A 17630-nucleotide genomic window follows, 5' to 3' on the forward strand; every position below is an offset into this window, starting at 1 on the left:
TCCTGTACTACGGAAATAAAAGGCACAGAAGTCCGAATGGGGAATGCCAGGAAGAGGGCTGCTCGGCCTTCTGCGCAGACCGAACACTGCTGGCTCCTTCGGGTTCTGAGACAGACGCTCAGGAGAAGACAGCGCAGGCCCCAGCCATGAACAACTCAGAGCCAGACACCAAGAAGCAGCCCTCCCCACTCAAAGCCAACCGCTGTCCACCTCTTCTGAGCTCACTCGCAGTCTGGACCGAAGGCTGAGAAATGCTGCTCACAAGGATGGATACCCACTCATCTTCACGTCCCCGACAGCACGGACCAGCCCTAGCACATGCCACCAGGCCACCCCAGAACAGCCTTCTGTGTCCACGTTCATTAACTTACAAGCTTCTCGCTTTAGTAAAGGAGACGAGTGGCTTATTTCCATAAAGTGTGAGGATATGAAAGTACCAACCCAAGCCCAGTGAAGACAAAGTCACTGAGAAGATGGATGAAGTAAGCTGGTCCACCACTTGACTGTGCTCAGAGGCCCTTATCTGCGCCATCTCACCTGCTCCTTTTGAGTCATGAACCCCACATTAGAGTTCACATCAGAGAGGAGGATTGAGCGACCGACAGTTAGGTCATTTCTGTGAGGTCACGTGGCAGCAGAGGCAGTATTGGAACCCAAACCCTTGGTCCCCTAGGTCTGTGGGCTCTTTCTACTACTGCACGTGAGCGAGCAAACCTGAAACATGACACTACACTTTGGGAATGCAACCATAATTCACAAAGCAGGAAATGACGGTGAATACATATAAATAGCATAGTTCCAAAGGAGATACAAATTAAAGCAATAATGAATTCATTTTATACCTATCAGAAGATTATCAAAAGGAAAGCTAAAAAAAAAAAAAAAAAAATCCATTGATGTAAGAAAACAGATGCCCTTACTGTAGGTAGGCAATTTGGCATTAGAGAAGCATATGGGTCATAGTCTTACAACAGTACTCAAAACATAAAAAATTATCCCCAGGGAAGCATATGGGTCATAGTCTTACAACAGTACTCAAAACATAAAAAATTATCCAAAGGAAGTCATCTCTCAGAAAGAAAAGAGACACGTGGAAAAAACTGTTGATAATACCATTAATTCGTAACAGTGAAAACTGGGCTTCCCCGACACCCACCTGCTGGCACAATTAATCACAGCATTTGATTCCTTGATATTTGATTCATGTTTGATGCTACTAAGGAACATCAAAGCCATCCACCCCAAGAATACGTGCTCTGCGTGTATAAACCACAAGCTCCCCAGAACCTGTTTCAGTACCTGCTTCATATAGGCATAACACATGGTCTCTGCAACACGCTTGCCTTCATCGTAACAGGCTCGTGGTCCTATTGGATTCACGTGGCCCCAGTAATCTTCACTTTGAGGGTGGACTTCAGGATCTATGGATGGGGGAAAAACGGGACTTTGTTTTCATCCTTCTTTCTTATAAGCTGACGAACAATACAAATTTATGATGCAAAAGGGATATGAAAAGACCAAGGTAAGCATTTACAAATGGAGACAGACACATTGAAGAAGTAACCTCAATGTTCTAAACCCATCTCTAAGTACCAGTGGGACATAGTGCTTTTATCTCTGATATTACATAATAACAGTAGTTGCCTATTTGAAGGCAAAAAAAAAAAAAAAATCAATTAAAAGATCAAAGGCTCTCAATTTCCAAGTCTTTACTCTCTCTTGTAAATTGTGCTTTTAGATTGTTTATGCAAACTATAATCTATATGAAGAGTTACTTGGCTTAAATCTTATATTTATAAAATACATATAGTAAAACATTTTCAACTAGCAGAAAACTAAAAAAAAAAAATCTCCGTGGAACGCCATGACTTTCAAATATGCCATCACCAAAACACATCTGAGAACCACAGAGGAGAAAACCTGAGGCTGGGTCTAGTGTGGGCAGGGGGACAGAGTCTTCCAATGGCATTTGGAAGCTCGTTCCTTTAATGCCTATTTTATATTTCCTAATTCCTGTTTTTCTAGTGCATAAAATCAAATCTCACTTTTAAATGTACCAGGGGAACAGGTTATTTAAAGAAACCTAGTAACAAAATTCTTTTTTAACACAGGTATATTTTTGGAACATGAATTAATACCAAATTTATTTGGCACAGCAGGGATTTTATATACACTCTGAATATGAGCATGCTGTAAGATATATGTCTTTGCCAAGAAATCTAGAAAAATATGACACAAGAAATCTATAAATTCTTGCTCCTTTACCTGAAGTCTGACTTCTGGCTCATCTGTGAAATGGGGACGTGGGGCAGAACGGCATGTTTTCAGTCAGCTTGGGCAGCATTTTACAAGCATGGCAAAGAGGAAGACCTCTCTATGTGCTGCTGTGGTTTAGAATTCTTAAGAAGGGACACATTTTTCACTGCACAATGAGAGAAAATGCTTACGGCAAATATTCCCTGAGGGAAGAAAACCAATGATCTAAACTCACTCAGATGTAAGGTGATTGATATCAGACCTTTTTCTGGGAATTTCTGACAAGGCTTGGGCAGGCTAGACCCCTGAGAGCGAAGGTGGTCAGAGATGGGGCAAGGGATGAAAAAGAGGAAGCTGGGCACACCCAACCTGCCCCTCGAAACCCAGACTGTCCTGTCTGAACTGAAATGTCCAGGATACTAAAGTTCATGAGAAAATTCCCTCACGAAATCACTGTTATTTTACAAAAGCAAGGGTTTAGAGTCCAAACTGATTTCCAATCAGTCTCCTATTTTCAGCATTTTGCGAGGTTAACATACGAAGCAAGCACTCCACAAAACTTGTTTACTTCACTTACCAAACATCAGACTAAAGCAATGGGTGAACGCCATGAATTACACCATAGTGATTTAACAACCCTCCAGAGAACAAACGGGGCAGCTAATCAATCAGGTGATGGAGGAAGAAGGGTGGATGTGGGAGAGATGCCATTGTGTTCTTTTCAGCATGTAACATGAGTACTTTTATACTTTGGATATTTTAAGACTCAATCCTTCGCACTGTATCAACAGCCTTCCTTTTGTGATATATTGAGCAGCGAGTCGGAGAAACCAAAAGTGAACCAGCCGATGTCACAGAAAGCAAAACCTGAGAATCCTTTGTTGAACAAACCACGATAGAGGATGAACAGGGAGGGGGACCGCAAGAGTCCACTCAACTACTCTGGGAAAAAACAAAAACAAAAACAAACCCATGGCCGTCGACTCGGTTTCAACTCATAGCGACCCTATACGGAGAGAGTAGAACTGCCCCATAGGGTTTCCAAGGAGTGCCTGGTGGATTCGAACTGACGACCTTTGGTTAGCAGCCATGGCTCTTAACCACTACACCACCAGGGTTTCCTATTCCATAAGCAACTGAGTAAATATGAGGTAAGGCAGACCCTTCCCTCCTAACTTCCAAAGATTTCAAAGGAGAAGTGGAGGACGCTCTACCTTTTCATAGGAATTACAGATACGTAGCTGCATTTGGCAGACTATTTCTGTTTCGGTGATTGTTTTCTCTCATTTGGTTCCCTCACTTTAAAAAAAATCTCAGGCTTTACCCATTTACTTCCTTACTTCTTCCGTCCACAATGATAACATGAGGTAGAAGAATTACATCATGTCAGTCTGGCTTCTGCTGCGCCAACCCAGCAGTTCTCCGAAACACTGCACTCATACTGGTTTTGGGTTTGAAGAGAAATCAACATGAATTCAAAGGACAGCTCTAGTCACCACTCCTGATACTCAGTCCCCCTAAGCATGAAACCATATCACTGGTCGACCTGGGGAAGGGATGCTGAGAGTGCTGCAGGGTGGTATAACAGGGTCACGTTTCTGGCACACCCCATTTACAGTTCTTCCAGGAATCGTTATAAAACATTTCAGGTTACCAATGCGTGTCTTCACCAACTGCAGGTTCTTGGCGGGTCAGACAGGCAACATGCACTGTTTCCACTGTATAACATATGCCAGCTAAACAGTTTTTAAAAATGCAATGCTTTCTGGGGTACCTTCAGAGCAGAATGGTAAGCCCACTTTTGGGAATTCATAGATGGTGGGTCCTTGATTTGCAAGGTTACATGATACAATACGCCCAGGGTATGGCTTCAGCAGTTCAAAGAAAAAAAAAAATTCATCCCACCCAGAGGAGGAGATGGTTGAAACAAGAGTGTCTTTGCTATCATCCACAGGAAGTACAGGCTTGGCTTTCTGAGAAATGGAGTCCTGAAACCATCTTTTCTTCCTTTTTACCTGAGATAGGATGAAAACAGTCAAATGGGGCTGGAGCCCCTCACTCACCTCCATACACCTCAGAGGTGGAGGCTAGGAGAAGACGTGCGCCAACTCGTTTTGCCAGCCCTACAGAAAGCAAAAATATGACGAGAAGCTGTGAATTTCAGGAAAACATACATGCACGTGCACATTTTCGTGGCCGCTTTAAGAAATGTTTTAGTACTGAAGGTATCTGGTTATCCACACGCCTTCGATTAACCACTTTTACCGCATCTGCTTTGAAACCAAAATAAAAACAGTAAGAAAAACACAAAAGAATCGTCAGGATAGTCATTCCTTGCAGGCTTGGAGCTGTAAGCAGGGCCAACTTCACGCCCATGCAAAATCTGTTGGTTTGATAAGGCCTGACTTAGGAGTTTCACAAAGACGCCTTTGTCTCTGCATATCACCCATCATTCAGTATTTTCTCGGGTAACTTCACATCAGTAGGCAGAAGGCAAGGTCCTTCTCACCTTAACTGCTACTATTCCCTCACTTCCTGCACACACCTCTCGCAACTTCTGTCTGAGCCCCTGTGCCTGCTTATCTGGGCAACACTATGCCCCCCATCCTCCCATTTCTTTATCTGCTTCCTTCAAGGTTCAATTTAAATGGCACCTTCTCAAAGCAACTTGCCACCTTTTCTCAATTCTGCTCTGATCCCCTTCCATGCATTTACAACTCACATTTAACCCACTGCCATCCTCACAGAGACCCTATAGGACAGAGCAGAACTGCCCCCATACAGTTTCCAAAGAGTGGCTGGTGGATTCAAACTGCCAACCTTTTGGTTAGCAGCTGTAGCTCACTGCAGCTCTTAATCACTGAGCCACCAGGGTTCCACTCACACTTAGAGTGAACCAAAAAAACAGAACAAAACCAGTTGTCATCGAGTCAATTCCAATTCATGGCGACCCGATGTGTGTGGAACAGAACTGCCTCACAGGGTTTTTATGGCTGTGCGTGACCGTTCAGAAGCAGATCGCCAGGTCTTTCTTCCGAGGCACCTCTAGCTGGGTTTGAACTGCCAATCTTTCAGTTAGCAGCTGAGCACTTAACTGTTTGTACCACCCAGAGGGCTTACAATGGGCCAGCTTCCATCAATATCAATCTTTTCTAAACCAGTGGTTAAAAAAGTATGACAAGCATTCCAAACACTCTCTTAAACCCAGCGTCCCAGCATACAGTAATTCATCAAAGGCTCTGTGAAGCCCTGCACAAAAGAAACTCATTTCCCTTTGCCTAAGCGCACGTTTCCTGAATGTATTCCATCATACAGCCTCTTGTGCACCATTACGGGAGAAGCGTGGCTGTGTCTCACACCTCCCAGGCATCAAACACTGCCCACAGGGTGGAAATCTAGTGTTTGCCCACGACGTGTTCTAGGAGAAATGAGGCACCCATACATAGCCTATGGGCACTTCTGGGGAGGCCGGGCTGGTACTGAAGGGTCCTAGCATGAAGGTACCAAAGGTAAGAGTGTAAATGAACATCTCAAGGAGGGAAGCAGTGAGCCACGAAGAGGTACATAAAGAATGAAAGAAGAGGGCAGCTAAAAAGGAGCTGAAGATAAAACTATGCAAATCCCAAGATTTGCTTGTGGCAGAAAAATGTTAAAAGGATTCAATTTAAGAAGGGATTTATAGGCTACCAACACCAAGATGGTTCCAATTTCACCCCACAAAAGCCTGGGAGGTGGACCACCACGCTGTATTACTGAGCGGAGACAATGGTGGTAGCTTCAAAAGGAAGACTCGGTTGGTCTTTTTCTTTCGTTTATTAAACTTTTTATGGTGAGACAATTGCAGATTCAAATGCAGTTGTAGGAACTCATAGTGACACTGAACTATACGGGTAAAAAATGTTGAACTGGGAAATGTGTTATATGATAAAACCTGCAAAAGCTGGAACCTGTGTAAGGCAGAAACCTGTCAGAGAAACCAACCAAGCCAGTTACTGTTAAATCGATTCCGACTCATAGTTTCCCTGTAGGACAGAGTAGAACTGCCTCATAGGGTTTCCCAGAAGCAGCTGGTGGATTCAAAATGCCAACCTTTTGGCTAGCAGCTGAGCTCTTAATCACTACGCCACCAGGGCTCCTGTCAGACAATGAAAACTCAAATATTTTTCACTAAAACGAGTGACATAAAAGTGTTAAGACTGCACTCTGTCAAAGGCTGAAAACTTTCGAGGCCTGGAAAAACAAGGCAGTCCCACTGAGTTCCAGCTCTCACAGGTTTCACTGTACATATTATTATCACAATAAAAAAAAAAGTAATACAGAGATCCTTTACCCAGTTTCCCCCAACAGTGAAACTCTAGTACAGTATCACGGACAGGATACTGATATTGATACCGTCAAGATACAGAACCTTCTGTCATGACAGGGATCCCTCATAGTGTCCTTCTATAGCCACACCCACCTCCTTCCCTCCTCTTTCCTTAACCCCTTGCAACCACTAATTTGTTCTCTATTTCTATACCATTTCAAAATGGAATCAAACAGTATATAACCTTTTGGGATTGGATTTTTTCACTTCACATAATTCCCTTGAGATTCATCCAAGTTGCTTCCTGTAGCAATACTTCATGCCTCTTTATCGTCGAGTAGTATTCCATTGGGAGCCCTGGTGGCACAGTGGTTAAGAGCCCAGCTGCTAACCAAGAGGCTGGCAGTTCAAATCCACCAGCTGCTCCTTGGCAGCTATGGGACAGTTCTACTCTGTCCTATAGGGTCTCCATGAGTTGGAATCCACTCAAAAGCAACGGGCTTGGTTTTTGGTTAGCATTCCATTGCACGGATGTATACGTTATTCAGTCATTACTCTATTACAGGGCACTTTGGCTGTTTTCATTTTTTGGTTATTACAAACAACGCCACTATGAACATTCATTACAGGTTTTTGTATGAACTTAAGTTTTCACTTTTCTGGGATAAATACCCAAGAGTAAAATTACTGGGTCATATGGTAGTTGCATTTTTACTTTTTTAAGAAACTGCCAGGCTGTTTTCCAGAGTAGCTGTACCATTTTTTATTCCCACCACCTGAGTCTTCCTAAAAGCTTGTTATTTTTCTCTAAAATTTGGTGCATTCGCATACGCAACGTGCTATATTTCAAGAGCAAGTGAGCTTAAAGATTTCAAAGCCAAGACTAAGTCTGCACCATTTTGGTCGACTGACTTAAGCAGGACTCACAGAGGCGACAGTCCCGAGGTGAAGCCAGGGGAGCTTTACACTCTGATGACAAATAAAGTCACCCTGAACTAACACCGCCAACCTGCCAAATAACACAACCGCAGGGGGAGAAGGGAGGAGACAAGGCCAAGATCAAACTAAAGGAACGCTCAACTATCTACAGCTGAAATCTTCTAAAACATTCCCAATAAGAGCAGCCAAAAAAGAAAACGACAACTTACCCAACATATTCAAAGTCCCGATTGTATTGGTCTTTAACGTCTTAATGGGATTGTACATGTAGTTCGGAGGGGAAGCCGGAGACGCCAGATGATATATCTGGTCAACTAAAAGAGGCAAGATGGAAATTTATTATTATTAATTAATATTATATATTAGTAATATGTATATTATTTCTAAGAAAAACACTAAAAAAATTCTGAACTCCTAGAAACTGTACTAACCAAGGTGTTCCGGTCGCTTTCACCAAAATTCTAGTTGTTAACATCTCATTATTCACAGAAACTAATTTACGTTTCTAATTAGAACTTTGGAAACCCTGGTGGCGTAGTGGTTAAGTGCTACGGCTGCTGACCAAAGGCTTGGCAGTTCAAATCCGCCAGGCGCTCCTTGGAAACCCTATGGGGCAGTTCTACTCTGTCCTATAGGGTCACTATGAGTCGGAATTGACTTGACAGCACTGGGGTCTCTGGGTAATCAGAACTTTAAACAAAATAGAAAGTCTAATTATCTGGAACCAGAATATATGCTGGGCCAATTACCTGAGCCTTGTTCTCCTCCCTTTCCCAGTCCTGTAGGGTTGCTGTGAGCTAGAATCAACGATGGCAACGGGTTTGGTTTTTCACTCTAGTTCAGAGTTACCCAGAGAGGCTTTTGAAAGAAAGATGCCCAGGCCCCACTCAGACATCCTACCCTAGACCAGGAGATTCGAGACCTTTAAATTCTCAATAACAATAGCAACTAATAAATTAAATAAATAAATTAAAAAATAGAACCAATGCTATAGAAAAAAAATCTTTAAGAAAACTAAGCAAACACAAACCTTTCAAAACTGTCTTTCAATACACAAATTAATGAAAGGATCTGTCCAAATGAGAGAAAAACCCTGTAACTGCTCTCCCACCCCTGCAAGATATTTTGAGTTGATAAACAGCTAAAAATAAAAAGCAGAGATCCTATCATGCGAATTGTAAGTTAACACGATCTTTTTGTTAAACAAATTCTCACAAAATCCCATAAATTCTGAGGCCATTTTATTTTTTCGAGTTTTAGAGTCTAAGGTATAGCCATGACCAGTATGAAAATGGATCAATTCTTACAAACTCTGCTGAAAAGTTCAAGGACTTGTTTAAGTAGCGGACCATCCATCAGCTTTACTAGCTGGGCAATGAATTGCTTTCCTAGGGTGGCCGAAACAAAGTACCACAAAGCAGGTGGCTTCTCAGAATGCAAATTTATAGTCTAACAGTTTTGGAGAGTAGGAGTTCTAATTCAGGGAATCAGCAGGGTGGGCTGTCTCTGAAGGACCCAGGGGAAGATCCTTTCCTGTCTGGCTCAGCTTCTGGCAGCCCCAGCTGTTCCTGGCTTGCAGCTGCTACATAACTCCATTGTCACCTGGCTGTCTTCTCTCTGTATCTCTTTGCCTCTTCTCCTCTTTTATAAAAGGCCATTAGTCACATAGGATTAGAACCCACTCTGCTCCAGTATGACTTCATGTTAACTGGTAACATCTTCCAAAACCGTATTTCTGAACACAGTCACATTCCCTGTGCCGGGGGTTAGGACTTCAACATCTCTTTTGCCGGGGACACAATTCAATCCATAACAGGCACTGTTTCCTCTTTGCAAAAAGCCTCATCATGCCTGCTGCCTCTCTGGAGTGGGACTCTGCCAGATTCAAGCCAGAAAAAAATCTGGAGATATCTTCAGCCCCTCACACTGAACCACAGGGCACAACTAGGCTGTACCTGCAACTTGAGCTTGCTTGCCACCTGATTTGCAAACCACAGGATGGGGCTGGCCCAAGTCTCTCAAAGACAGGGCAAATCAATTTGCATGGGTTGTGATCTTACAAAACAAGTATTCAACACTCCTTTTACTCTTGAGGTAACAACATACACAGGAAGAGAAAGAAAATTGTGTTAATGACTAAGGGGAAAACCAGTTTGCCTTGGAGAGTGCATGGTAACTCCCTTCCATGAAACAGAACAATATTCTAACTTTAAGCTGCACCCTTGTCTCCTTCTCATGCGCTCAGGTCCCAGTTTTCTTCTTCCTGGCTCAATTCAAATGTCAGTTTATGTGGGAAGCCTTCTGGCAGCCCCTGGTCAGAAACAGTCACTCCTACAACCTGCTGTCTGTACCTCCAGCTGACAACTACCTCATCTTGCCTTGTAAAGTGACTCACGCACACGTCTTCCTCACTAAACAGTAAGCTCATGGAGCACAAGAAGCAGGTCTGTTTCTTCCTTATAATTTTCCACAGAGCTCTCCACTCCATGGGGCGAGAGGTGCTTCTCAAAGGGCAGACCCGCCTCAGTTACCTCGGAGCCTGGACAGATGTCGTTCCTGGGGCCCTGTTCAGATGGATTGCGTCTGAATCTCTAAGTGGGCTTGGAAATCTGCAATTTAAAATAAACATCCCTACAAGGTGCTTTGGCATGGTCCAGCCTGGGAACAGTGCTCAATAAAAGTTAGCCAAGTGAAGAGATGAACTATAAACGGGGTCTTTTTTTTTTTAATCCAAAAGACTATTCCACCCCCACCCCCTTTTTAAAAGCCATTTGACAGTTTAGCCCTACCGCTGCTCCTAGCCCATCTCCACTGAAAAGGCTAGATGATGTCTCATAGAACTACTTCTGGACGTTTACTTAAGTAGCAACCCTGTGGCATCCTATTTAAGCCAAACTTGCTACCAGTGGGAAAGACCAAGCTTTCAACAGTCCCACTTCCCTATCATCATGTGCCAACATATCGCAGGTTCAAATGACGGGAACTCCAGCTCTCATCTTAAAAAGAACACTGCACCAGTCTGTCGATTAATTAATCTGGTAAGGAATTACCAAGAGGAGAGAAGGGGGAAACTTCGGAATAGGCCTAAAATAACCAGCAATGAGAGGTGTTATGCAGACACTAAGAAATACCAGTAATGACCAGCTCTGGAACGTAAATGAAGCTGCAAAGTTAACCCTCACAACCAGAAACAAAAACCCTTAACGCACATCAGCTTTGCAATTCAAAGCACACCCAAATGAGCACAGCCTTTAAAAATTTAAGTTGGGGGCGGAGAGAGGAGGAAAAAAGGGGAAAGACAGGCATGGCCATTCATTTTTGGTGGCTACGCGTCTCCAGATGCTGACCGCCAAGTGAACCGCCCGTAACCCTTTCACATTTACGAGGGCCCTGTGCTCAGCTAGCGAAATAAGACCTTTAAGAAAGGAGCCTAAAAGAGTTCACATTAATTATCAAGGAAACGAAAAATTAAACAGTAAAGCCAGCCAGTTTTTCCCCCTTTTACACATAATTCCCTAAAATAGATTCCAAACAGCATTCCTCTGGGAGCACACACATGCTATTTTGTGTTGGGAAGAGGGCAGACGTGGGGTGGAATAGCTGAAGCTTGCTCTGCCCTACTGCCAGTTCTGAAAAGGGAAACCCAACTAGCCTAACCACAAATGAACTTCCTATATGCTTTTGGTGTTTTTTTTTTGCACAGGAGAAAGATGTGGCAGTCTGCTCCCGTGAAGATTTACAGCCTTGGAAACCCTACAGGCAGTTCTATTCTGTACCGTGGGGTCCCTAGGAGTCAGAATTGACTTAACGGCAGTGGGGCAGTGGGTCTGGTATCGTTATGTGTTTTTTGTTGTTGCTGTTGTTTGTTAAGTTTCCTGGCTGGGGCAAACACCACACTCAGCTGTTAACAGCAATGTTGGAGGTTGGAGTCCACCCAGAGGTGCCTTGAAAAGCTTGGTGACCTACTTTAGAAAAATAAGTCACTGAAAGCCCTGCGGGGTGCAGTTCTACTCTGACACCCATGGACTGCCATGAGGTGGAATCGACTTGATGGCAACTGTTTTTATATATATATATATGTGTGTGTGTGTGTGTTTTTACGGTAAATTTCATTGTGCCTGAAATCCATGTAGTAAATGATATATAAATATAGAAGAAAAAAAAAATACAGAAATTGAACAACTATCAGGACAACCCAAATCTAATGTCCAGAATCCATCACACAAAAAAACCCATTGTTATCTTCTGCCAAAGGGAAAATTCACATTAAAAACTGACTGCACGTTGTACAGCTCCCCACTGACTTCTGTTTTATTGAAAGTTCTTAACGTAACCCAGTTTCCAACTTCCTGCCTTGATCCATGCCACATTCTACGGAATTTCCACCCTGATAAGGTCTAACTTGGGATTTTCACCTTGAGATTGAAGACAATGGAAAAGATAAAATATAAAACAAAGGCTTGGTTCTTTCTGGGAACTGGCATGGTTATTCAGCATACACTAAAATGCCATCATAAATACAGACAGTCGCTACAGAATTCTGTTTTTCTACAGTCCAAGCCAGGGACCTGGCATCCATACTACTAACAAGACATCACTCTCGACAACACGGAATGCCGTAGCACAGCCCCAACCCTTGTTCCTCAATACCAGTATTTACGATGGGAAACAGGATTTAAGAAGATTCAGGACTTTCCAAAGTGTACAGACCAAATTTCTCTTGGCATAAAGAAGCAATAAGGGTGGGAGGGTTCTGCCTTGACTTCATATCAAAAAATATTTGCTTAATGCAAAGGTAAGACTGCACATGCCAGAGGTCTGGCTTGGTCCCCGGGACCACGGGTTACCTTTTAGTGTTGCCAGCTTGTCAATTTCCTGCACGCCAGTAACCTAGCCCACAGCAACTCCTACAAATGCTGGTGGGTTCACCCGTGATACCACCACAGTGAGGAAACATTCACAATGCCCGAGCTTCACTTTAGAAAGCCTCCACAGCTCCAACCTAAACAGCGAAGGCATCTCTGCGCTCTGCAGCCTCTGCTTTTTATGTTTACATTTGCAATATAAATTGTAAGTTGAGAAAGAAATGTCTACATTGTAATTCAACAAAAATATTCTCATCAGAGCAGAACCACTCAAATGTCTACATAAATATGGACCCAGTACCCCTGGCAAACACTGTTTCCATCCCACCTTGCCTGGTCAACTCCAGAATGTCTGGGTACTAATGGCCCCAGCCTCTCCCATTTTCCCTCTCTCGGTATCTACTCCTCTTGGCTTTTCACAGGATTTAAGTACCTGGGTTTAAAGTGGGCAACAGAAAGGGCACCATGTCTTGGTGTCCTCACCTACAAAATGAGGATAATAACTGCCTACCTCACTCGATTGTGAGAAGTGAATTTTGTTAATCGTATAAAGTAATAAGCATAGTGTCTGGAATACAGTAAATGTTCACCGAGGGTTGGCGATTGTCATTTTTTGCTTATATTTTCCTGAATAGCTTCTCCACAATTACTACAAGTTCCAGGTATCTGACTCTCTGTGAGAGCATAGTGGAGCCCTGGTAGCGCAGTGGTTAAGAGCTTGGCTGCTAACCAAAAGGTCGGCAGTTCAAATTCACCAGCCACTCCTTGAAAACCCTATAGGGTAGTCCTACTGTGTCCTATAGGGTCGCTATGAGTTGGAATCAACTCGACGGCCACGAGTTTATGAGAGCAATCTCTGCTCCCTACAGAAATGCTGGTCTCAAGGTGCCTGTTTATACAGATGGTGGGAAGAAAATCAGGAGGGCTCCCAGGGAGGCATGGGTTCTATGTATCAGGAGCCTAACCATGAACCCTAAGATAATGATGACAGAGATACAGACTGGATACTGGGCTGCTTTCTGAAGCAAGGTTTATGATGGCCCCAAGCTGCAAACAAAGTAAATATCCAATAATATAGGAATAATGAGATAAACTGAAGTATACTGGGGAATTCCTAATAAAATAATATTGAGGGGAAAAAAATGTCTCTGTGTAGAGATCTAATACAGCCATACAATAGAATACTAAGCAGCCATTAAAAAAAAAAAAAAAGGAGTAGCTCTCTGTGCATGATATAGAAAGATCACCAGGATACAACAAATGGAAAAAAATAAGATGCAGAACAATACATAATGAGCTGCTTTCTCTGTAAAGAGAGAATTGTGAATACCTATTTATATTAGCTGGTACACGTATCAAAACTCCAGAAGAATACAAAGAAATTATTAATAGCAGTTTCCTCCAGGGGAGGGTGGGGACATTATGAAAAGGGAATACAGAAAACAGAGGCAGGAGGAAGACTTTTCATATACCATCTTTTTTTAATTTCTCTAAAAAATCTGACAATGTAATTATATTTTCCATAAAGCATGTTTTTAGTGTTTAAAAAAAGAATTCCATTTAGAGAAATAACTGGATGTTAATAATGGGTTATATATAGATAAGAGGATTAAGAAAAAATTCTATTTTTTAGTAAAAACACTTTCCCAAATTTTCTTCAACAGGTATGCATTACTGTTGTTACTAATTTCTTGAAAAGAGAGAAGAATTTAAGGTTCCTTTCCACCTCATTCTTTACCAAACTAAGAATCTAACGTTTTCTTTCTCTTAACCAAATGGACATAAGCAGTTGCTGTCGAGTCAGTCCTGACTCATGGCGACCCCCTGTGTGTCAGGGTAGAACTACGCTCCATAGAGTTTTCCGAAGTAGATCCCCGGGCCTTTCTGCCAAGGCACATCCGGGTGGACTTCAACCTCCAACCTTTCAGTAAGCAGCCACGTGTGTTCATCATTTCACCACCCAGGGACTTCCAAGAAGAACCTGCCTCCAGTTCTAAGTATCTCCTTCCTATTACACTTTATTAAGTGAGCTTCCTATTGAATGAGTCCTTTACTCAGCTTCAGTTCTGAAGGCCCTTTCAAGAATCACTGCTTGGTGTTCCGTACTTTACCAATCCTTGCCTACAAGACCACATGGGCTCTTCCTTCACATATCCTGGCTCCTCCGCAGAGCCCTCATAATAGCCAAGCGTTCGTCCTCCAACCTCTGTGCTGCAGCAAGGAGCCATCCGCAACGCTGCAGCAAGGAGCCATCCGCAACGCTGCAGCAAGGAGCCATCCGCAACGCTGCAGCAAGGAGCCATCCGCAACGCTGCAGCAAGGAGCCATCCGCAACGCTGCAGCAAGGAGCCATCCGCAACGCTGCAGCAAGGAGCCATCCGCAACGCTGCAGCAAGGAGCCATCCGCAACGCTGCAGCTCCACTTTAGCTTCCTTGATGGTTCTGTTGTCCCACTCAGAGAATCCACACACCTGCTACTCCTGAACCTGGCTTCTCAGAAACCTTACCACGTCCTTAGCAGATGGGTGGGAAAGATAATTAACTTTACTCCTTTCAGAACTAAATATTATGCAGGGTGGACTGAACATCTCAAACTGAAATGCCCCTGGTGGTTAAATTCCAATCCAGATTTCTTTTAACAGCAATATAACACTCAGGTTACGTTATTTTAATGAGTGCTTATAGTTCCTCCCAATGCAATGCTATTCCTTCTGTATACTTCAACAGACAATACAGAACTCCCATCGTAACCCCTGTGATTTTCTGTAATCACAGCACCTCTTGTCTTAAATGGTTTTGTAATTCCTTACTACCTGGCAGTCCCTGAATTCTGCAACACCCTATTCTCAGTCTGGATCCTCGATACACTGCTATTCCACTCTTCTTTGGCAATTCTACACACATTCTGTGTCCAGGCGATACAAGCTGCCCGTTAGAAAGGGAAAGTTAGAATAATGTGGCTGATACCTTCGCTTCTAAAACATAAAGGCTGTACTCCGTAAACAACAGTAGAAAATTTGTGATGAAGGAAAATTAATGAAGCTGCCAAATTAAGTGGCACCATTGTTACCTCATTAATCCAAATAACTCGCGAGCCACAGAAAAACAAATAGATAGAAATAAATCCCACAAAATACTTCTCAAAGCTTAAGGACATCCCTGCTACCGTGTGAATATGAAATCAACTGGTTTCTTTTATTAGGAAAAAAGATGTTAAGAAATAGAAATAGAGCTATGTATAAAACAGGTGGGTGTATGTGCTTTGTTATATACTTTGAGGGAGATAATTTTCACTCTTAAACCAGGCAAAAAGGAGGCCTGGTGGCACAGTGGTTAAAAGCTGGGCTGCTAACCACAAGGTCAGTATTTCAAATCCACGAGCCACTCCCTGGAAACCCTATGGGGCAGTTCTACTCTGTCCTATAGGGCAACTATGAGTTGGAATTGACTCAATGGCAATGGGTTTGGTTTTGGGGGTTTCAGGCAAAGAAGAAAAAAAAAATTATCACATAAATAGGACACATCAACTTGCCCATGGCTACTACAAGACTGGACTACATACTATAACATATGGCGATTCCATTTCAGATAAGCACAGGCTGTAAAATTCAGTTAAGGGAAAAAAGTACAGGTCAAGTGCATTGTTACTACCATTGCACTGCCAAGTTCGAAGCAGCAGCACAGAGCAGAGTGGACAGTAAATGTTATCATCCTTGGTGAGACAATGCAAAATGGAGGAAAGGAAGGGAGCATACCAAACTAAGCTCATCTCATCAAATGCACAATTTTGTCTGATTTCAGAGGGAAAAATAGGGAGTGTTACCTTAAAAAGCACAATGGTATCACCACAGCAAATCAAATGAAACACTTCTTCACTGAAGAAGTTCAGAGTCAAGTCACACTGTGGGGGCAGAAAGAGTGAAAGGATGGGAGGACTGGGTGTGGGAGAAGGGGAGATTATCAAGGACATGGAAGAACTCAATGCTAAGGTGGAGAACAACAGTGAAGGAGAAACCCAGTAACAGATAAACCTGAAACTACACAGGTGGAGGAATGCCTTATACTCCCCAACATGAACGCTACTTGTGAGAATTTACCACTCCAAGCCAAGGACAAAAGTGTTGATCATATGTTGTATGACTCTGTTCAGTGTGTGTGCGTGACCCCTACACAGAGTCTACAGCCAGAAGCAATGGAAATGGTCTAGAGAAGCTATTAGTGTCAAAGCAGTAATTTTCTTAGCAATATTCCAATCTTACTAAATTTTGGTTTTTCTGTGATACTTAAATTATATAATAAACAGTTTCATTCAACAAACATTTATTGCCATGCACAAAAAACAACAACAACAACAACGGCTATCATTTGGGGTGCACTTATTCCCTGAATTGGCCAGGCACTGTGCTAAGCCCTTATATTAGTCTCCTACTGCTGCCCTAACAAATTACCATCAACACTGAGATTTAAATGGCATTCATTTATCAGCTCACAGCTCAGTAGATCAGAAGTTCAGGGTTAGTGTGCTTCACCGGTTTTCTGCTCCGAGTTGCACAAGACTGAAATCAAATTCGCAGCAAGGCTGCACTCCTTTCATGTAGGATGGCCCAAACTCATTTAGGTTGTTGGCAAAATTCAGTTCCGTGAAGCTGTACGACTGAGGTCCCCGTTTCCCTGCTAGCTATCAGCTAGGGGTCACTCTGAGATTGTAGAGGCTGTCTCCACACTCTAGCTCACCAAACCAAAAACCAAACCCACTGCTAACATCCCTAGCCATCTGGCAACAGGACGTTAGGGCTTCAAAGGTGCCAATAATCAAGCTAGCTCACTCGAGCAGCCTCTTTGGGCATATCAAAACAAAACAAAGCAAGAAGCTAGAACACAGTAAGTAAACATAAATTAATACAATAACTCATAGATGGCTCAGAGACAACAGTCAATATCAAATCACATAAAGAAGCAGACCATGATTGCTTCAATAAGCTCCCAAAACAAAGAAACAAGGAATCTCCTGGATGAAGAAATCTTCCTAGAATTACCAGAGGTAGAATACAAAAGATTAATATACAGAACTCTTCAAGAGATCAGGAAGTTGATCAGGCAAAATGCAAAACAAGCCCAGGAGCACACAGATAAAGCAGTCGAGGAAATGAAGAAGGTTAAATTTTTCATTATGCTCTTGAATAAGATAAAAACCAAACCCACTGCTGTTGAGTCAATTCCGACTCCCAGTGACCCCACGGGGTTTCTGAAGCTGTAAATTACTA

General features: G+C 42.8%; 1 protein-coding gene across 14 annotated transcripts in view; it reads right to left on the bottom strand.

Moving 5' to 3' along the window:
- The window catches only part of UXS1 (UDP-glucuronate decarboxylase 1), a 110555-nt gene that overhangs the window by 39330 nt on the left and 53595 nt on the right, over positions 1-17630 (bottom strand). For all 14 annotated transcript variants that reach the window (XM_003413615.3, XM_010593578.2, XM_023552630.2 and 11 more), the window contains 3 exons: positions 7711-7815; positions 4320-4379; positions 1300-1421 (listed from right to left, as the gene is read on the bottom strand). In XM_003413615.3, the coding sequence (XP_003413663.1) occupies positions 1300-1421; positions 4320-4379; positions 7711-7815 (287 nt within the window). The remainder of the gene's footprint in view (positions 1-1299; positions 1422-4319; positions 4380-7710; positions 7816-17630) is intronic.

This window comes from Loxodonta africana, chromosome 15 (genome assembly GCF_030014295.1).
Source record: "Loxodonta africana isolate mLoxAfr1 chromosome 15, mLoxAfr1.hap2, whole genome shotgun sequence".
NCBI lineage: Eukaryota > Metazoa > Chordata > Mammalia > Proboscidea > Elephantidae > Loxodonta > Loxodonta africana.